General features: G+C 44.4%; 1 protein-coding gene across 3 annotated transcripts in view; it reads left to right on the forward strand.

Moving 5' to 3' along the window:
- The window catches only part of LOC147034610 (cAMP-dependent protein kinase type I-alpha regulatory subunit-like), a 230587-nt gene that overhangs the window by 157071 nt on the left and 50248 nt on the right, over positions 1–23268 (forward strand). For all 3 annotated transcript variants that reach the window (XM_085886182.1, XM_085886192.1, XM_085886175.1), the window contains one exon: positions 6170–6216. In XM_085886182.1, coding sequence (XP_085742308.1) covers positions 6170–6216 — 47 coding nt within the window. The remainder of the gene's footprint in view (positions 1–6169; positions 6217–23268) is intronic.

The following is a 23268-nucleotide window of genomic DNA, read 5'->3' on the forward strand; positions in this document are numbered from 1 at the left end:
CCGTACTATTGGGATAACCGAGCGGTGTTATCGTCAACCTGGACGGTTCGATTAATTATCGGGCGTTTTAGCCCACGACCAACCCTTTACGTGAAGTAAGATGGAGATTCAATAAAGGAAAAGACGAAGCGAAACGGGAAAACAGTTCAACATAGAGCACATTTATTTCGCGATGAACGGAAAGCACACATATACAATTACACCAAAAGCAAATGTAAAAGAAGAAGAAACACACAATAATACACAAAAAGCAAATGTAAAAGCAAAAGACAATGCAGAGCTAACCGACTACCGAGCACACGGCAACACTTATACAGTTTTACTTCACAGACGGCGCCGACAACACATATACTCAAAGCAAAAGAAAAAGGACCACCCTCACTATGAGGGGGCAGACGGCCTGGGGCCGAGACCACGTCGAGCCTACCCATCTGGTGATGAGCCGCAAAATGGCGCTGGCGCCCCGACTCCGCGGGCCTCGCTGGGACTGCCTGGTATGGGGTGGGAACGGGGCCCCCTTCTCGCACTATCTCAGCGCGGGGGGAAACAGGAGGGGGTTGTTGATGCTCGGGGGAAGGAGGATATCTCCCTGTCTCGGGTCCCGCGACGAGCGTCTCCACCACGACCTCGGTCGCGTTGCCGGCCTCTCCCCTCCGCAGCTCCACGACTCTGACACGAGCACCCCCTCGACCGCCTTCGCTGCCGCCACCTCTCCAACTCTCCACAGCTCCGTCCAACTGCCTTCTCCGACTCCTCTCCTGACTGGCTCTTCCCAACTCCACCAACTGCGAACTACTGCCTTTTTGGCGAGCGAACGCAGCCCTTTATAGCCCCCGTGGCCTCGCTCCTTCGCCTTCGACCCTTTACCTTCGACCCTTCACCTCTGGCTGGCTCCCCATTGGACCGAAGAAAAGTGGGCGTGAATGCTTTTTGATCCATGAATTTGCATATAGCGATATTACTCCAACGCACCTGGAGGCGGGGCCAAATCGCCCCACGCTCGCCGATAGGACGGAACAGAAGTGGGCGTGAGTCGTTTTTGATCCGTTTTCTTCGGAAAGGCTGTGATGTTTCTGCACACGCTGCTCGGTGCGTGCCCTGCACGAGTCCAGTATCGGTGCCCACAAGCGGCGCGGAAATGGCGGTGATGCGATGGTTGCGAGAGCGAGATGTGACGGTAAAGGTCGTGGCTGTTGGCGTTGTTGTTGTTGTGAAGCGGAGTTGCGGCTGGTGGTTGTTGTGTGATGGCTGTTGAGACGTGGTTGGTGGTGGTAGTAATGGCGGCTGGTCCAAAATAAAGATAGTAAAAGAAAAACGGCTATCTAGAAGGGTCGCAGCCCGAATGAATGACATTTATTCCCTCTAAACAACGGGTTTGGGCCTAACTACACATATACTTACAGAGATATCTCACCTAAAGGACCTGAATGGTGGTTTGCGAATTTCGTCAACCACAACAATATATATGTTACTCGAACAGAAATACCCATCATCATCAACAGCAGGGGCACTGCCCAGCACACATCGCAGACAAAATTGGTGATGAATGCTTTGTCACGACATCTCAGGCTGACCAGGTGTCTTGTATGTTACAGGATCGCCCTGTTTCATACTTTTCGCGGATGCCATTTGTGTCCATGCTGTGTCCCACCGTCATGTCCGTGAGGTGTTGATGTCCCTCCCCAGTGGATGGGGATTCTGGAGGGGGAGGAGGGTGGAAGGAGTTGTGGAATGGTGGTGGGTATTGTGGGGTGATGGTTGATTTGGGGATGGTGGAGGTGGGTACCCTGAAAGTTTTAGCGTACTTGGTCAAATCCTCTCTGAGGAGTCGATGATGATATATACATACTTTCTCTCCACTATAAATAGACAGTGGTTCATTTGACTTGCAGGAATTTGCCTTAATAATAGATAATTATTTTCAGTTGCTCTTGTGGTAACTGCAAGGCAATTGCAACAGGTGTTTGATTCACCACACAAATCATCCGTGTGCATATGCCGAGAGCTGGGTGGAGATGGTCTTAGTTTGAGCGATGGCTGTTTCTTCTGTTTTAATCGTGGGTATGTCATTCTCTCTCATTTGTGGTGGATAACCACAAGATCTAGCCATATCAGTTGTTTCATAAAGGTCCTCTGTAACATGTTCCGATCACAAAAGCGAACATTTTGTAGGGTGTAAGCGAAACTTAGGGTGTTTTGGCCATTTGTGTAGCATGAAACCATCTCAGTATATATTACTATACAAGCACAAAGGACACACTGACTCTGCATATTTGTGGAAAATAAAAACGTATTAGTCGTTTGAGTTAAATCGTACTGTGATGTAACCTGTACACAGTACGGATCTGGTGGTCTACTTCCTGGTTCGACGTCACGGCTTATCTGAAGAAGAAGAAGAAGATTTCAACCTTCAATCACAAATTTACCTACTTTATAATTCGGAAATCAAAAAACGACACATCATATCTATTTTTGTAGGGTATCAAGGGATAGAGTGGTGTTGAGGTTGTCTGAGCATTTGGGTTCCCCTTTAAACTATGAAATACTATATTTGATTTTTTTTTTTTGCATCATTTATATGTAAGAAAAATATTCATGATTTAGCTGCCGATGCAACTAAATTTCCCAATAATTTCTCTGGTGGTATTTACATCTTGACTTATTTTAAACACTATAATCTGAGACTCATGTTTTATCATGTTCTTAAATCATGTGCAGGATAAAGACATGAGGAAACCCATATTTGGAAATATATTATATGTGATTTGAATGTGGGATCCCATCTTCATGAGCCTTGCAACTAAATGGGATAACTTCCAGGATAACCTCCAGTCATTGGCTCTGAATGGTCACATTATCATTACAGTTACTGTTAAAAAAAAAAAAATTTACGTCTAAACTGTATAGACTGTTTCTTGAAATATAATTCGGTCAAATCATTGAGGTTGGAAATTGTGACTTCAAAAGCATCTGACTATATGGATGAAAAGTGTGTCTGACAATGACTGGAATTCTTTAATGGTGCAGCAAGAGATTTCCGGGAATATGGCACACTCAATGACACAGTCAGGCTGATGAATCAGGTGCTTTTAACATTGCCAGCTGAGGCCCCATCGAGCATCTGTTGGGAAAGTTGGAGCCTCTCGCATGACTACATCATATAAGGCAAAAAATTGAGATGTAGTGCAAAGAATGAGTCGCATTTTGCTGATGGCAAATCTCATGAGTCTTACCAAGGGATATCTTTGTAGTTGTATCATTTGTGTGAAGGATTGGCAAGATTGAGTAGATACAAATCACAATATTGTTGATGCATTTTCTTAAAGTTTTACTCATAGTATTTTTTCCTTTATAATTTTTTTTCCTTTATGTTTGTGATTATTTTTCAACAAAATGTCGGTTGTGGCTGTGCAGAAAGCTGACACATTTCTTTTAGCCCCACTCTATTAATTTATTTCATCACTCATTTACAAACTGATGCTATTTTTATTTCTGGCGATGTGTCACAGGTCTCCAAGAGCTCCATGTAGTTGTTGCTGTTATTGTTGTGGTTCTTGTTGGGAGTCGATTTTTGAAATCTGCACCCATTGGTCAGACAGCTGCCAGACCTCACCCACATTTATCGCTGGCCTCCACCCACCATGGCACCAAAACGAAATAATATGGCCACCAGCTTAGTTTTCTGGTGGGCCGAAGACATTCGGCCTGTAGGCCTTATGCTGATTCTGCACTGCCTTGGTTTGTTGCATTAGATTTCCATTGGCTTTGTTTGGGTCGAGTGTTGCTCACGATGAGGGACCCCCCAAAAAGTCCAATGAATGTTGAATAAAAATTGGTAAGGTTTAATGAAGTCTGTTAGCACGCACGGTATGCACCACCCTAAAAATATTGCGTTACGTCATTTTTTAACGGCCCCATATTGGGGCGAAACAATTTGTGACGGTGTGACAAATCGGCTCATTCTGATCTAACTGTGGTGAAGGTTGACACGGATAAGAGTTGTCGAGTTAATCTTTCAACAGCACATTAAATTTGTGTTTCTGTTTCCGATCACACTGTCCATCTTTTAAGAGTGCTTTCAATGTGCGTTTCCCAATCGGCCCGTTACCGAAATTATGTGGCAGGTTGTGACCACTGTGTGGTCATTCTTGTTCAATTAAGTAAATCAAAGTTATTATCTGTATCCCTTTGTGATTAATAACTGTGGAGGTCATCTACCAGCAATATTAGTTGATGGACGTTCAAGGTCTCATGGTGTTGTTCATGAAGAGTTTGTGAGCTATCACCGACTCACTGGGTAAATTCCAAATTCCTGCTCACTCAGTCTGCTTTGGAGAGTTCCTGCTCACTCCTGTGTTGGAGTGGCGACCCATCCAGGATTGTAATCCGAGTCAAGAACTGACGTTCTGTATAACGCGTGGTACATGATGATGAGGATGGTGATGATGATTATAATTAACTTTGACTCTAACACCATCTCTATCAGCATTCAACATCTCCTCCCATTTAAGTGGAAATTTCTGACATCTCGGTAATGAAAATGTTGAGAGCTCATGGGTGAATGCTAGATGGTAAGGTGTGGTTTTTTTATTTTTTGGAAAATCAAGAAATTATTGAAAGGCACTTTTAATTGTAATCCTGTGCATTGTATTGAGTTCAGTGTTGGTGAAAGCAAGGGGTGGTTGTATTGGAGTTGGGAGAATCAGGGGTGGGGGGTGAAAGGGAAGAGAGGAGGAGGGAGGGAGACATTAGAGAAAGAAGGAAGAGAGAGAAAGAAAGAGAGAAGGGAGACATTAGTGACAAGTCTGTGAGCATTCTGGCCTGTTATTTGAAAGACATTTTTAGTTTGGTCTCAGCTTTAACAATTGCAGGGGATGCTCTGGCATTGTGATATTATATGGTGGAGATAGAGTTTCATTTTGTATTTTTTCATGTAGTATGTACACGAAGGGAGGGGGGGGGAGGCGAAAATTTCCAGGACACTTCTGTACGTAATAAATGGACGGCCTCTCACTTAAATGTTAGGGTGATGATTGTGTAGTTTGACAGTTTTCCATCTACAATTCCGTACAAAGCTGATTGAATTGTACAAGAAGCAATTACGTAGCGTTGAAGGTGGACCGCAAATCATCATGAAGAGAATTCAAACCAACTGAAGACAGAGTTGGAATGACTCTTTAGCCCATAGGAAAATGGATAACAGGAGTGAATGATGAGGTTTATTTTAATTCATGGAAAAGTAATAAATCCGTGCATTCGGAAGTTGTTTCTGGGAGCTGGTTGTCTTGAGGGAGGATGCAAGACTTGCAAAAGGGATAAAGGAATGTTGAGAAGAAAGAATAGACCTGTTATGTGTATATTTGATTTCAAAAAACTTTATCTTCATCTTTTTTTTTTTTTGCTTAATTGTCTTTATTTTCACTTTCTTCCATAATTGTTCATAGCTTTATCCAAATTCTGCCTCTCTTTGACAAAAGCCCACCCAAGTCAGCACAGTTCCCTATGGACAATGGAGCGGCAATTTCCTTGTGTCGTGGCGTCATGTAAACATCTATTAAAACGTTCCCAAACCTATGTGAATGTAAAGGAGAGGCTGGATAAATATCGGCTTTCTTTTTGGAAGATCTGGAAGCAGATGCAGTGGTTGGGGGGATCGCATGCGATTTAATGGCTTTCCTGTTTTTCTTAACCCTAATGTGCCAGGGCTCAGGTCTGTGAGTGGGCCCAATTAAAGGGTAGGGATTTCAGCTCTGACTTCTTGCCCTCTTGGAGTGCTGTGAAAACCCCTCAGTTTCAGGGTGGAGGCATGGTGAGGATGGTTGGATTGGGTTTAGTCGTCGTCGGTGAAAGGGCCTTGAAGTTGCAGTGGCAGGGTGAAGGCAGCTATGCAAGGTTAGAGACCAAGGAGACTTCGAAAATGGCCGTGTTTTTTGACCGCAAAGAAAGACTTTGGTCTCAACAATGCCTGCCTGTGTAACTTGAGAAAAGGAGCGACCTTGTCCCTCGACAGACAAAGTGGGTGGTTTGTGGAGGGACACCTGCCAATGGATAGCTTTTATTCTCGTGATGTATTTTTCCATCAGCACAAGGGCATCTTTGTGAGCCATCATCTGTTCATCAAATGGAGCATTTTTTTTCTCTCTCCCTGTCCCTTCTTTGTTTACTGCAGATGACGAAGGAGACAATTTCTATGTGATCGACCAGGGAGAAGTCGAGGTATGCCCTCTTGTGCACTTGCCTCATCCCATATTTATTTATTTATTTTTACAGAAGTCTCTTGGAGGAAAGGAATCTTAGAACAAAACAAACCACTAAAATTATCGGTGCTTAATGGTAGCATTATCTTTTTAATGTTGGTACTGCTTTAAAATTGAATTATAAATTCAATGGCCAATTTATTACCTCTGCCACCGAAGATGGACGGAGGTTCTGTCTTTATTTGCAATGAACAAAAAATGTAAATTTTATAACTTCAACTGACTAAAGATGAAGGATTGGAGTCTGTGTCATCCACTTTGCCTCCATTTACTTCTCCTGATGTGTTCTGCTTTCTCTTTTCTCTGCTAACTTTTTCTATGACCAGTGTAGCAATGTCTTACCTGTTATCTGATTGCAGTGTTTTCCCAATTAAAAGTCACAGGATTGGCTTCAACTATGACAAACTATCATATGCCATTTGTATAACTATGAGCGACATTGCTAGTGGGTATGTAAGACATTGGCTGTACGATGAGCAGAATTCTGTGTATCATCTGTGAGGATTTATGGTGAGCAGGATGTTCAGTATTTCATGGCAATAGGATGAGCAGGATGTATGGGATTATCATGACCTTAGGGTGAGCAGGATGCAAGGCTCTGCCGCTTTGTAGAGCCTGACCAAAGGTCACTCAGCAATGCGACAATTAGGGCTGGTCCATGGTGCAGATAAATAGGCCATGAGTCGAGGTGCGGGGTGGGAGAGGGGTGGGAGTCAGGGAGGGAATATAAAAGCAGTGTATTGGAAGAGGCAATACAGATTGGCTAAGACTTGGAAGTTAAGGGGTGGGATTGTTGGGGAGATTGGGTAAGTAGCATTGATCCTCGGGGTGTCCCCCGGGTGATGTTTTTTTTGTCGGAAGTGGGTTTAGATAATGGTTGGACGGGTGAACAGGTCAAACAGTCGTGGAGTTCTCAATGCCATCTCTGCAGGCTTCCATGGTTGTTATGTCAGTGTGGGCCTCTGAAACATTTTGGTACAGGCTTTGACCAACGCCGTACACAAGGGACATTTATTCAAACAACCATACATGTACATCCGAATATGTTCTGTTTTAAATTAAAATCTTCCTGCAAACATTATGCATGGTTTTTGTTGTGTTGGATAGCAAAATCAGATTGACATGGTAAATCATGGAATGGATTAGTGTTAATCTGATGGGTGTTCTCCATCCATCTGTGCTTTTTCACTTCATGCCAACTTTAATATTACGGTACTTACATTAAAAACATGTTACACTTAAATTATTTATTTATTTTGTGGTATATTTTTGCATAACAATTTAATAAATCTACAAATATGATTGCAATAATAGTACGTTGAGTGTTTTGTAATGCCTTTCTGACATGGACTTCTTTCATGTGGCCAAGGTGGATATCAGGAACAAATTAATATCCGTTATCAAGTTTGGATAACGATTCGACCGCTTCAGGAGTGGTGTTGCGAATGCCCTTTAAATCGCCTTTTTTACAGAATATAATGCTTATAGTGGAACACACACACACACACACACACACACACACACACACACACACACACACACACACACACACACACACACACACACACACACACATACTGAGACAGAACACAGGACTGTTAATGAGACAAATACAGCCACTGAGCTTGGAGGAAGTGCTGACACATCCCAGGGTACTCTGGGTACCAGTGATGCCACAGCAATGGTGCTACCTTTCTCCCCATACTCAGTGGAACATTTCCTCCTCCCCATGGATACCAACCTATGGGAATCGTCCAACATGCTCTTATCCTTTTAAATGCTGAGCATCAATCTCGGAAACAGGATGTACTTTTTTAAAATCTTTGATTTGACACAACCGGGGTTTGAACCACTGACCTCGGAGTGTACACTCACCATTACAACACCGAGTCTGGTTTAATGATATAGTTGGATGTTTCACTATGATTGTTGCACAAACTGACTGAATGCACCGCAGTCATACATCGGAGCACTCTGGGAACCAGAGATGTCACAGCAACGTTGCCGCCTTTCTCACCGCACTCAGCAGGGCATTTCCCAAGGAGGTGTTTCCTCCTTCCCATGGTTACCAACCTATTGGGATTTTTCCATGCTCTTATCCTTTTAAATTCTGAACATCAAGCAAGGAAACAGAATGTGCCATTTTTAAAGTCTGTCTTTGGTCTTCCATTTGTGGAAAATGTGCCCACATCTTCGAAGGAATTTCCAGATTCAGTTGAAGGAAGACCTGATCTTTCTAGGGGACTCAATTCATAATTTTGCTTGATTGGGTTGGTGGTGATAGATTTTAGTGGCATATTGGTGTTTGATCATGTATTGGTGATGATGGATTTCAGTGGCATACTAGTGTTTGACCATGTCTCTTTGTAGCGCTCTTCTGCAGTATTGTCTTGATCCTGGAGGAACTTGGCAAAAGGTCCATCCAGGCTCTCAGTATTTCAACCTGACCTTTGATAGGCATGTGATATTGGAGTTAATTTGGAGACCAAGATTTTCAATGGCCTTTCAATATCTTTGCAAACATGCCATATCTTGCCAGATATGTGACCGTGCTATGTTGGCTAGGACCGGTTGGCAGTGTGCTCTATATAGGGTCCCAGAGATGATCTTCCTCGCCACATTTAGCTTGGTAGTCACCAGTTTCTTGTGTGTGCATCTTGACCAGACCGGGGCAGAGTATTGTGCCTCGGAGTAGCCGAGGGCAGTTAAGGGTTGTGTGTAAAGTGGCAGTGTTTGCCTCCCACAGAGTTCCTGAAAGCTTGTGCATGAGGTTGTCCCCTTATTTTGTCTTTGATGTGATGTTCAGAAAGTGTTCCACGAATATAAGCCTTCTGTCGAGAGTTAACTCCAGATATTGGACGAACTTCTCGTGATGCACGTATATACCACATAAGTTGACAGTATGCTTATGGTCAGTGTGTGGTTGCAGTTCAAGTGAAATTATGTTATGGCTCTATTTTGTGGGTTTAGGTTGAGTCACAAGGCCTTGCAGTACTGTGTGAGCTCTATTAGGTCCATTGTGAGGTAAGTGTCAGAATCTGGTCACATGTTCTGTGGCTGGGCTGGAACCCTACTTGTTCTGTTGAGATGTCCTTGAAAATTGGTGACATACAGGTTAACAAAATCCATTGGAAAAACTTGAATGTCATTCTGAGGAAGAAAATGGTGCTGAAATTATTTGGGTCCTTGATTGGTTTTCCAGATTTAGGGATGGTGGTAACTTTTGCTTCTCCCTATTTCATGATTATTTTTCCTGAAAACGGTATGGTCCAAAATAATCTGGCAAGTCATTAGCATCAGTTTTCACTGAGGTTTTTTTGGAATCCAGGATAAATTGGGTTTAATTCTGTGCCTTGCCTAATATTTTGGCTTTTAGCACCTCGGTGACCTTTTTTTGTGAAAGGGGATGACAGGACTGATGGTGCACATGCAGACATGGATTGATGGAGTTTTGTCTTCCCATTCAGTTTTGTATGGCGTTTTGTTGGTGAGGATGTTGTTAATGTGGAATTATGCTTTGACTGTCTTTTTAGGGTTCGGAAAAAGTTGCGAGTACTTGAAGTCCTGTTTGAGCTTCTTTTGGTTCACTATTTCCACAAATTAGCATCTAACCAGCCTGGACGGTGTTAGTTGATCCATTAGCAGTTTGTTTATTCATGGCATTGTAGGTACAAAGAGTTTCAGGAGTTTTTAGGCTTTCGGGCCCAAATTTGTGATTTATATTGAATCCATTGCATCAGTCGAACTTTATTGCATTTAGCGAGTTCAGAAGATATTTGTCACATTCTTCTTTTTCCATCTTCATGTTTTCTTTTTCCTTGTGTAGGTACTTGAAATTGCACACCAACCCTACATCTTTCTTCACTTCTTTATCTTAAAATGAATGCTTTGCTTTGAGTAGGAATACAATACATGGAAAGGGGCAGCAACATGCTGCAAATACAATAGAAATCAATAATTGGGAAAGACATGATTAACCCTGATATATGACAATCACCTCTTTGGCAGGTACTAAGTTCTAATTATAATACAACATGTGGCAACGTTAATGGTTATGTTTATTGCTTTAGCCAATCAACATCAAGCATAGTGTAATTTAATACAGGATCACATATCGGCGAGCATCACGGATCTCCTTCAGATAACTTAATAACTCAGTGTCTACGAATCAGCGTTAATACTCTCACACGGCAGTGAGTTTCATCAGTGAAGTTTTTTAACTTATGTGTGTAATGTCATTTTGTGGTTTTACACCGTTTATATTGTTACGAATTTGGAATTCGATTGCACACAACATACAAGCTCCTTTAGTCAACTATGTCGATAAGTGCTCGTTCCCTAGATAGCTCACCTTCCATAACCTCACCTGTTAGGCTCACCTAACAGCCCATCTAATAAGTAGGAAATTGTTAAGTGCTTTGTGTGCTGTAAATCTTTGCATTGCATTTCGTATAGTCGGTATAGTTCTGCTCTTACGTGCTTCCCTAGTTCCCCATTATTATTAATAAATACCCCAATTGTTAAATGTTTTCAGCTCGTTGCGTTGATTCTTTCATTGACTGAGCATTTCGTGTGTTGGGAGTTAGAAAGCCGTTGGTTTGCCGTAAAAGGGGGACATTTGGACCGACGGTTCTCGTCGATTAAGCTGCTCGGAATCGCGCATGGGACAGGCTCGCCTCGGCGGTTTGTTCCGTACGAGTTCCGTCGAGGGTGGAATACCCCGGTAGTTGGATCAAGTGGGTATTTAGGTACATTGAAGATTGGCAATCGACCCTACCCCACGTGATCTGCCCATTGGCGTATTTCGGTTCTTGTACAAGGACCCGTCGACTCGGACTTATCTGGGCGATCGGTCGGGCCGACTCGACTTGCGGCTCCATCAGAGCAGTCGGTTGGCGGCCGACCCCGGCCCCGTAACAAGTGGTGTTAACGAGTGCGATTCGACCCCCTCCACCTCCGTTGCAAAATTAATGGAGTCGGATCAGGGGTATACGGAGCAAACCCTCCCGTGTCCCCAAATTATGAGCGTTATAAATTTTATTCCCAGCACGCAAAATGTTCAGCCAAGGCGAGCCGAACCACGTGGGTAGTGAGGTCAACCGGGTGGGGGAAATGTTGATGCGGATGATGCAAGCGATGAGGGGCGAAATACAAGCCATGAACGGGAAAATGGATGGAATGGAAAACAAAATGGATGGAATGGAAAACAAAATGGATGCAAATATGCAGCTACTGAGGGGTGAAATGCAGAGCATGCGATTGAATTTCCAGCAGGAAACAAAGGGGGAATTTAAAGCAATAGGGACGTGCATAAGAGGAATCACAGTGGTGCCACGTGTTGGAGTGAACGAGCTAGGGGGGAGTGTGGACTGTGTCAGTCCCGCAATGGAGAAGACGGGCGAGGTCACAAGAGTAAGGGAGACGTGTTGGGCGAGACTCGTGGAGGTGACGGAGAAAGTGACGGTGAGAGAGAGGGAAAAATTAAATGGGATGACTGAGAGGTGTAGGGAGAGACACGTGGAGACGAAGGAAATAATTAAAGTAATAACAGAGAAAACAACAACAAAGACAACGGAAGCAGAGACACGGGAGATAGAGGGTGAATTGGACGGGGTGAAAGAAGAGCACACACAGGTAGAGGTAGTGAGTGGAGGACAATGGGGGTGAGCTGGTGGAATGTGTTGGGACCCGATGCAAGCAGCAGGATGGCCTCCTTCAGGAACGAGGGGAGGGACTGTGCCCCCTTGAGGCGGATTGCGACGAGGTGAGTCCGGTCGAGCCTTGCGAGGTAGAGGGGGCGAGTGCTGTGAATGGGTGCACGCGGAGCTTGGGGGGTATGGAGACCCCGGGAGCGCTTGAGGTAGCGCAAATCCCCAGCGTGGTCGTCCCAGTGTGTGTGGTTACGAGTGTGGTAAAAATGCGTGCTGGAAAGCACGCATTGTGTGAGTGATACCCCGTGTGTAAGTGTTATGGCATGTGTAAGCGATTCCCCGTGTGTGAGTGAAACCCCGTGTAAGGAAGAAGCACGATGCGTGAGTGAAAATGTGTTAAAGGGAGAAGCGCCGTGTGTGAAAGAAACCGCGTGTGTGAGGTCGCGGTATGAAAGAGAAATGGCGGTTGGTATGCGAGAGGGCACAACCGCGTGTCCGAGTGCCATGGTGGAGTGTGTGAGCGTCAGGGCACGTGAGAATATGCGCGTGTGAGTGCGATAAAGACGGTGCCTGACGAGGGACAAAGGCCGTGTAGCGGCCGTAGTGGTTTCGAGGACCGTGCCGGATTGGCACAGCAGTGCGCGCAGGGTCCGTACCATGCTTCGCACAAGGCCGCCACGTGCACGCCTGCGTGAGTGAAATCCGGTCCGGAAACGTCCGCAGTGGATTCAAGCCGATCCCGCGGGACGGACAGAAGTTAGGCTGGAAATGTGAATTTGATTCAGACGGGTTCTCCGGGCGAGTGGGTTTGTAAAGCTCCATGTGGCCTGCGTCACACGTTCTGTTCGCAGAGCGTGCGAAGCGTCTCCCCCGATGCGTTATGCGTACCCCGGCTTGTGCGAGAAATCGTGCAGGTTCGGGGTGCGAGTGACGTCATCGGGGATTTCGCGGCGTGGGTTACGGACGGGCAGAGCACATGTACTCGCGTGGGGAACTCCTCGAACGCGGGGCCTGCTTTGGGATGCGCAGTGACGTCGTGGCTGCATGGTTGAAATCCGGCAGAAGGGAATCCCTGCCGGATGTTACCGTCCAAGGGGACGAGGTGCGCGAACAGCTGCCATGACGTCACGGGCAGGTTGCGAATTGCCGTACTGGTGTGCGCAGGAAGAAAAAAAAACGCAAGCCTCGCCACTTCAAGTGGACACGAGCCCCAGGCAGGGGGTGGAAGACCCCCCCTGTTTGGGGGCACAGGAAGTACTAGTTAGGGGGATGGGTTAGAGTTAGTTAGACCGGCTTCATGGGGACATGAGTTGTTCCTCATGGAGCCCGTGGAATCGATTAGTTAGAGGGATTTCAGTTTTGATTTCAGAAATGGAGTTTTTTTGGATTTTTGGAGACATGGACAGACTGGAAATGTGTAGAGGAGACGAAGCTTAGCTACGTAGAGTAAATGGAACATGCATGAAAATAAGGGATGACGAGGGAGCACGAGTGAGTCAGGGAATTTAGTTAGCAGAATGGGAGTGTAGAGTGATGGTGTGAGTTGTGAAATGGAAAGTGTGTGAGGAATGAGTGTGGGACAGAGGGCCCAAGTGTGTGAGTGGAGCGAATGTGGTGTGCATGGTGCGATGACTGATTGGGGGAAGGAGTCATTCCCACCCAAGAGACCCCGGGGTCAGTTTAATGTTAGTTAGTGGGTTATTCAAATTTACTAACAGGAGGTCGTTTTGTTGCTGTCGAGAGAAGGCACGAAACCCGTTTGGAGGGGTGCAGGAGTTCATGGACCAGCTGGTAGCGTGGTTGTGGAAAGGTGAGTTTTGTTTGGTGGGCACCCCGGGCACCGGACTAGTCAGCCAGAGAAGGTCAAGGGCCCAAGAGGGGCCGGGATAGTGTAGTGGACACGGGCGACCCGTCGGAAACGGGACCCGTAGCGCCAGAATGCCACGGGGGGGGCAGTGTAGTGGGCACGGGCGACCCTCGGAAAGGGACCCGGGGCATCAACAAGCCACGTGGGCATCGGAGGGGGGCAATGCCAGAGAGGGCACCCCCCACGTTGTAGGGAGCAGCTAGGCTCGGAAGCAGCCTGCGGGCCTGGGGGTGCCATGGTTAGAGTTCGGCAGAGTGGGAGTTCCTGCCAGTTGAGCCACGCTACCCAGCCAGGAAATTGCGCAAGGGCACGAATGAAAGTTTGAGGACAAGGCCCAAATTTATAATGGATACCAACACAGGCAACGGGAATCATGGTTTTTAGAACTGATAGTTTTAAAGTGTGAGGCGTTTTTTGGAATGCCCCGGGGTAGTTTCAGGTTAATGAATGTTAGGGTCGATAGGAGATGTACCCCTTCGCACCATCCATCCCTTCGCTCGTTGTAGGCCGCTGGACTCACCTTGGTAGATCGCTGAACTCTGAGGAGGCCATTCTGAGGCTTTGTTGAGCCTCGAAGCAGGACGCTAGTTTCTCCCTATTCCCCTCTAAAAAGAATTTTAGAGGTTGGGAGTAGGCTATGTGGACATGATAGGCTAGCCTGACAATGACGATAAAGGGGGTTCGGGAGCCGATTATAAAAGGGAAATAAAAATAAAGAGGGGTGAAATTTTGTTGTGTTTTGTGGCAAATTAAGGGAGTGGGTATGGACAGAGACAGGGAAAGGCGATTTGAGTGGGGGGAGACAGTAGGCTAGGTCTGAGCCTGCCTTCAGAGCGGCCAGCACCACCGCACTCCCTCCAGACCTGATGGAACAACACCAGAGGCCGGCCAGCTTCATTGCCAGCCTGTTGTGCTGCAGCCGCCTGTTCTGCATGGACTTGCCTTGCCATGCCTCGTTTGCCTGCCTCTGCCATGACCCCATGCCTGCTTGCCCTTGTTTGCATTTGCCACTGTGTCCATCCATCACCATGTGCGCCAGGACCATCCAGTTTTGCAAGGACTGCGCTGCAGGCAGCCCGTGCATCCATCATGCTCATTTTTGTTTTGCGACCATCTCCATCCATTCCCCTGCATCAATGAACTTTGAAATGACTTTTACCTTCTCCCCTTTCACAGATCACAAGTCCTGGGCCATGGTTAAGTAATGGATAAGTCAAATGAAAATTGTAAATACGTGGAACCTCACCTGCATGTTTGTTTTATCGCCGGCAATTTTAGTTAAGTTATCCGAATGAGTCTGTGAGAGTTTGTTTAATTAGTTACGCAGCGCATTAGGTTATTTATTTTTGGGACACGTATAAAGAAATGTCGCACTCAGGGATCCGAAGGTAGAACGTACTGGGGGAAAACTTACACATGCTGGTCACACGAAAATTTGACGACTCGGGACGAGTCTGTAAAAATGGGAGGGGGTGGTGTTACAAATTTGGAATTCGATTGCACACAACATATAGGTTCCTTTAGTCAGCTATGTCAATAAGTACTTGTTCCCAAGATAGCTCACCTTCCATTGTTTAAATGCTCAGAAATCGATCAGATATGCTGCGGATCGATTTAATAGTTAGGGAACGAACAATGGATAGGAGACGTCCCTCCCCCTCTTCTGTGAAGAGGAAGAAGAACCCTGCCGTCCCGTGATTCATGATGTCAACAACTCCCTCCCACCCGTGGTTGAGCGGGGGATGGATCACGAGGGTATGAGTCACGCTGGGCACGGGGGAGGGGGGCGGAGAAGGACAAAGAGGAGATCCTTTCTTGGTTCGTGTTCCGAGTTGGAGAAGGGAGTTGAGGGGCGTCGTTCAGCAGACCTTAGGGTCCTGTTTGGCTTGGGTTAGGGTTGAGGCCTTCGGAAGCTTTTTGCTTCTGCAGAGGAGGATTTCAGCAGAGCTTCGGGTCCTGCTTGGCTCGGTAGGCTTTTTGGAGAGCTGTTTTGTTTGGAAGAAAGTTGAGCCGGTTGCTCGACTCGAGCTGCGAATGGTGGCTTCTTCTTCTTCCTCTTCCTCTTCCTCTTCCTCTTCCTCTTCCTCTTCCTCTTCCTCTTCCTCTTCCTCTTCTTCTTCTTCTTCTTCTTCTTCTTCTTCTTCTTGGTTCGTGGAGCTCTTTGTTCTCCGTTTGGTTCCCTGCTTGGTGCGACTCATCGACCTCTTCTTGGAGGTGGTTCCTCGGGGAAGCGACACATCGACGGGAAGGATCGGCGCCTCGTCTCACCAGCACGTGTTGAGAAGCGCGGGAGGATTCGCGCGAGCTCGGTAAGGATCGTGGCTCACGGCGATTGGGTCCAGCTCGCTCTCGCTGGAGCCCGGGTCCGAACAACTTGAAGACCACATGAGGTGGAGGGTTCGATATAGGCTCTGGGTTTCAGCTCACCTGTCCTCCGAGCTGGAGCCCGTTATTAAAGGCCTCAGCCACCATTACTTGGGTGTGTGTGTGTGTGCGTACGTGTGTCCTTGGGCCCGTCTAATAAGTAGGAAATTGTTAAGTGCTTTGTGTGCTGTAAATCTTTGCATTGCATTTCGTGTAGTCAGAATAGTTCTGCTCTAACGTGCTTCCCAGTTCCCCATTACTATTAATAAATACCCCAATTGTTAAATGTTTTCAGCTCGTCGCATCGATTATTTCATTGACTGAGCATTTAGTGTGTTGGAAGTTAGAAAGCCGTTGGTTTGCCGTAAAAGGGGGACATTTTGACCGACGGGTCTCTGCGATTAAGCCGCTCGGAATCGCGCACGGGACAGGCTCGCCTCGGCGGTTTGTTCCGTACGAGTTCCGTCGAGGGTGGAATACCCCGGGAGTTGGATGACGTGGGTGTTTAGGTACATTGGAGATTGGCAATCGACCCTACCCCACGTGATCTTCCCATTGGTGTATTTCGGTTCTTGTACAAGGACCCGTCGCTCAGATTTATCCGGGCGCGATCTATATTCCGGGCGATCGGTCGGGCCGACTCAAAGGTTTCAAGGGCCGACTTCAATTCAAAGGTCAGAGCGGTTGGTTGGCGGCCGACCCCGGCACCGTAACAATATTACTAATGGAACAGCGGCATGTTTCCAGTTACACAGTGTCACTCATACTTTATGAAAGATTTAACTTTCAAAACCCCAAACTCACTACGAGTTATCATTCCATGAACAACAGTACTTCAGGAACTATGTGCCATTATAATTACGAATCGATCAATCCAAAAATGAACCGATTTACCACACTAACAATGCACCGGCCTGACACAACCTGTGTCGATGGAAGTGAGGGCAGAAGTGCCCTGTATTCCTGGCGGCTAATGAACTTAATGTGACTATGCATCTTCTCAAGTCTTTGGCACAAATCACTATGAATCACATTATGACAATTCAATACATGCGGCAAATAAAAATATTACCAACGCAATAATCGATCACGACAGAAATTCTACATTTAACATCTCCGCTTGAACCAACCTAAATACAGTGGTCAAAAAAGAGAATAAAGAAGCACCAGTAGAAGGGGAACAACTCTGTTTGACCAAATGTTTCTCAAACACTTGCTTCCTTTGCTCCAACAAAGGGTATATTAGGTTTAAGTGAAGCCATGAGGGATGAGAGCATGGGATGCTTTCTTTATGAGAAGGTGGTGGAGAGTTTGAGGTTTTACAGTATTTGTGGTATCTTGGAGACTGTGCCCTTGGTTGCTGCTGTAAATGATAGCCAGTCAGCTTTCCTGAAGATTTAGCAGGGTCACGGTATCAAGGTGATTCTTGGGATTTCGTTTCTGATGTGGATCAGCACTAACCTGTATGATTGTTGACTGCAGAAAGTTGTGCAATACAGTTTAGGATCCCTGCAGTGGTTCTTCATTTGAGGCTCAGGACACAAAACACTGGTTGGCAGTGAAGTCTTTCCACCAACTTGTCGAATGGGAGGAGTCCTGATCTTTACCATCGAATCTGGTATTAAGTTCCCAGCTGTTGCCCAGTCTTGGAGTTACCTGCTAAAAATGATTAGACATATATTCCCATATTGCATGATAGCTATGAAATTACCAGCATATATTGCTGGGTAATTGGTAACATTAGACAATAATCTCACAGTTGCTTGTGGACAATGAACATGCTAAGCTTCACAGATGTTTACTCAAGTTTGATGGTGATGTCTGTCATCGAGTTTGCTTCTGTGTTCGTTCTTGTGAGGTTTTGTGCTTGCTTGTTTGTGCTTCAGGTTGTAGTGGCTGACAACTAACAATATAATTCAGGGATTTTGAGGCTGGCTGCTCTTTCATCATAAGTGGTGTTGGTTTCTTGCAGCAAGAGTATGTCTATCTTGTGAATTATGAGAAGTATTCCCAAGTAGATGCACTCGGCCCTTGATAAACCCTCTACGTACATTTGTCATCAGCATCGTGATGGTTCTACACCATGGTTTCCTGCCTTTATGCAAATGGATTGTGCATGCACAAATACAAAATTGATTACAATTTCGATTACATGGATTACATGGATATAAAATGGATTACATTGCTGGTATATGTGTATATATACATACATGTAGATATATGTATATGTATATGTATATATATATATATATATATATATATATATATATATATATATATATATATATATATATATATATATATATCTTCTTCTTTCGGCTGCTCCCGTTAGGGGTCGCCACAGCGGATCATCTGTATGATCCGCATAGTGATCTGGCACATGTTTTACGCCGGATGCCCTTCCTGACGCAACCCTGGTCGCCTCTTACGGCACAGGGATATGGTACACCTATTATATATATATATATATATATATATATATATATATATATATATATATATATATATATATATATATATATATATATATATATATATATATACATACATATACATATACATATACATATACATATACATATACATATACATATACATATACATACATACATACATACATACAGTCATGCGCCACTTAACGACGGGGTTACGTTCTGAGAAACGCGTTGTTAAGTGACGTCGTCGTTGTGCGAACATCATTGTTTTTTCATTTTCGTTTTCGAACATCGTACTTGCACAAACATAGACACCTAAGCTATATGGTGTAGCCTATTGCTCCTCGGATACAAACCTGTACAGCATGTTTCTGTATTGAATACTGTCGGCAATTGTAACACACATCCAAGAGACAGAAGACACGTTAGATTTACCTTTGTGCAGTTCATGACGGCCATCAGTGTTGTTAGCAGCAGCTTACAACCTCCTCTCGCATCGATTATAGAAAGGTGAATAAATAACGTTTGGATTTTATAAATACGTAATCATTGCATCGATGTTATAATTTACAAATGAATAAACGAGCACCTGTCAATTCTGATATATTTTCGGAGCAGTGCGATTGTTTTAACAACATAAAAAGCTTCACTAAAAATAAATTTGTTTGAATTGACGAACAACAACGATTTATTCGTTGAATTCTTCAATTCAAAGGTAATTTACTTGCTGGAAGGTAAACGTGCAAACATTGATTTAGTTTGAAAGCTGATTTCCTTGAATCCTGATTTTGCACGATCCTGTTTTTTTCACGATGACATTTTATGGACCTCAACAATCGCATTATAACAGGGCCACACTCTTCTTCTTCTTCTTCTTCTTTCGGCTGCTCCCGTTCGGGGTCGCCACAGCGGATCATCCGTCTGATCCGCATAGAGAGTTGGCACATGTTTCACGCCGGATGCCCTTCCTGACGCAACCCTGGTCGCCTCTTACGACACAGGGATATGGTATACCTATTTTAACCGGGGTATACACCGGCCGAGTATACTGGTACTCATTTCGCCGACCTCGGAAGGATGACAGGCTGAGTCAACCCCCTGGTGTATTTATTCAGTGGCCCAACGGGGCTTGAACTCAGGACCTTTTGAATCCCAAGCCGCTGCCCTAACCACTGCGCCAACACCAGGCTCATCATAACAGGGCTACACTGTCGATGTTTATTATCATTATGAGGTATTATGTTCTGTAGAGTGTACATAATTGTATGTGCTATTTTTATACGAGGCAACATCACTCGGCGATAGGAATTTTTCAGCTACATATTTTTTTTCATTTTTTTTTTATTTTTTTTTCAGAGCTGGAAGATACGTCGTTTATGCGATCCGTCGTTGCCCGGGACGTCGTTAAGAGGCACATGACTGTATATATGTATGTATATACATATATGTATATGTATATATATATACACGTGTATATGTATATATATATATATGTATATATATATATGTATATATATATATATATATATATATATATATATATATATATATATATATATATATATATATATATATATATATACACATATACACATATAGATGTATATTTATACACGTATATATATATATATATATATATATATATATATATATATATATATATATATATATATATATATATATATATATATATATATACACATATACACATATAGATGTATATTTATACACGTATATATATATATATATATATATATATATATATATATATATATATATATATATATATATATATATATATATATATATATATATATATATATATATATATATATATACACACATATACACATATAGATGTATATTTATACACGTATATATATATATATATATATATATATATATATATATATATATATATATATATATACACATATACACATATAGATGTATATTTATACACGTATATATATATATATATATATATATATATATATATATATATATATATATATATATATATATATATATATATATATATATATACACATATACACATATAGATGTATATTTATACACGTATATATATATATATATATATATATATATATACACACATATACACATATAGATGTATATTTATACACGTATATATATATATATATATATATATATATATATATATATATATATATATATATATATATATATATATACACATATACACATATAGATGTATATTTATACACGTATATATATATATATATATATATATATATATATATATATATATATATATATATATATATATATATATATATATATATATATATATATACACATATACACATATAGATGTATATTTCTACACGTGTGTATATATATATATGTATATATATATACATTGTTACGAATTCGCGCCATCCGGCGTGCCACCAGCCACGTACCTCCAATCGCAACCGCGTCGCCCACTGGTCGGACAATTCAGTCGTGACCCTCCTGGAACTATCGCCAGAAACCAGTCACGGGTGGGGGTTTAACCTCACCACAGCCTAGTCCGCATTCTACCCACGCGAAATAGGGTCACTCGCCGAATATCGAAATACCTAAGTACTCGCGCAGGTAACCTATCGAGGGGCTGTACCGCGCCGCAGGTCGGCTTAGGACACGAACCGCTGAAGCGGTCCGTTCCGTTCTAAAGCGATGACCGAGCGGGTATTATCGCCGACCTCGACTGATCCGATTCTCCTTACCGGGTGTTTGAAACCCACTAATTATTCCACGATGCAAGATGACATTGTCAACGGAGAAAGGACACGAACCCTAACCCTAACCCTAACCCTAACAGCTTACACAAGCACATTTATTAACAAGCACACGTATATACAGCCAAGGCAGTCATGCAATAATACAAGCAAGAAACAGCAATACAACCGAATATGATTATTATTTCAAGTCACTTACTCAGTTCTCACTTGTCAGTCGCGACGTCCCGCTTCCACGACCATCAGCGTGGTCACGCCTGGTTCCGGGCCTCTCACGTGGTCGGAAAGCTCTCTCCGGCGCTCCTCGTCCGGACGTGCAGGTCCACCACACAGCCAGCACTGCTGCGCCTTCCGTCTGCATCTCCCACCAACAGGCCGCTCACATGACCACGAGCGCAGGAACCAAGCGAGGAAGAAGAAAAAGAACTGGACCACCGGGGAGACAGGGCAGGAGAGACGCATGAACCACGGAGAGAGAGTGAGCCTCGCGTGCCGTCCGCCCTTTATAGCGCGGGGCTCCGCACGTCGCTCCGCCCCATTCTCGGCTCCACCTTCCTTCAAGAAGCTTCTTGAAAAGGGGCGTGCCCTCACTCCGACCGCCTCACACCGTGCATGCACCAATTGGAAACGAGCTGTCCTGCCCCCTTCCCTTCACACCAAGCGCGGGGAAAATAGGCGGGAAAAAACCCCACAGTCTCCGCGAGAGCTTTTGTTTCCCTCTCGCGTTCTCGGACGGTTTGCGACGCGGAAACCGTCGTAGCGTGGTCCGTGGAGGATGGCGTTCGGAAGCGGACGTAGTGGCGAAGATGGTGGTGGTTGTTGTGATGGTTATTGTAGCGTGGTTGGCGTTGTGGCGTAGTTGGTGGCGGTTGTTTGTGTGGAGGTTTGTTGCGTGCTTGGCATTGTGGAGTATTTGGTGGCGGTTGTTTGTGTGGAGGTTTGTTGCGTGCTTGGCGTTGTAGCGTACTTGGTGGCGGTTGTTGTTTGCGTGGTTCAAAATAACGATAGATAAAGAAAAACGGCTATCTCAAAGGGTCGCAGCCCAGTGAACACGAAGAAACCCCTCTAAACAAGAGGTGGAGAAAGCTATCTGAAAACTCACTTACCGGCATAGCTAATCTAAGGAACCTTTATGGTGTTCTGCGAATTTCCACAACCGTAACACTACCCCCTCCCCTTTTTACAGACTCGTCCCGAGTCATCGAATTTTCGTGTGCCATCATGTGTAGTTCTCCCCTAGTACGTTTTACCTTCGGATCCCTGAGTGCGAAATTCAATGTATTCGTGTCCCCCAAATAAATAACCTACGGGCTGAGTAACTAACTAAACAAACCCACTCATACAGACGACTTAAATAAATTGCCGGCGCTAAGACTCACATGCCGGGGGAGCAAAACACATTTACAAGTACAACTTAACCTTATAATTTTACACTACCCATGGCCCAGGATCTATGGATTTTGTGGAGCAAAACAAGTCACAACCACTGCAGGTGACAGGACATGTGGCTGGCTGTTCATACGCAGTCCAAGGCCTCCCCCTTTTGAAATGAATGCAGTGACCAAAAGCGGTGCAGGGACCGCCAGTGCAGTCCCGTGTTGTGGCTGCCAACAGGGCAGTCCTTGTGGCTTGCACGATGATCCTGGCGCACATGGTAATGAACAGGGGGGTGGGTGGGGGGAATGCAAAACAGAACGGGGGCAGGTGGGCATGGGGCCAAGGCAAAGGCAGGCAAGGCATGGCTTGTGTCTAAAACGTTGGGGCACGTCAAATACGGTATGGGTAAGTTTGGTATGCGCGAGTACAACGCTAAATACGCTATCATAAGTCGTAGTAAGTAGAGTACGTCAAGAAATTTTGAACATGTTCAAAATTTTACGACGTACTCGGCGTATGACACACGTTCGCATGCGATGGGGATAAGTTTTA

Source organism: Eptatretus burgeri, chromosome 1 (genome assembly GCF_056783735.1).
Source record: "Eptatretus burgeri isolate ZD-2024b chromosome 1, Ebu_testis_v1, whole genome shotgun sequence".
NCBI lineage: Eukaryota > Metazoa > Chordata > Myxini > Myxiniformes > Myxinidae > Eptatretus > Eptatretus burgeri.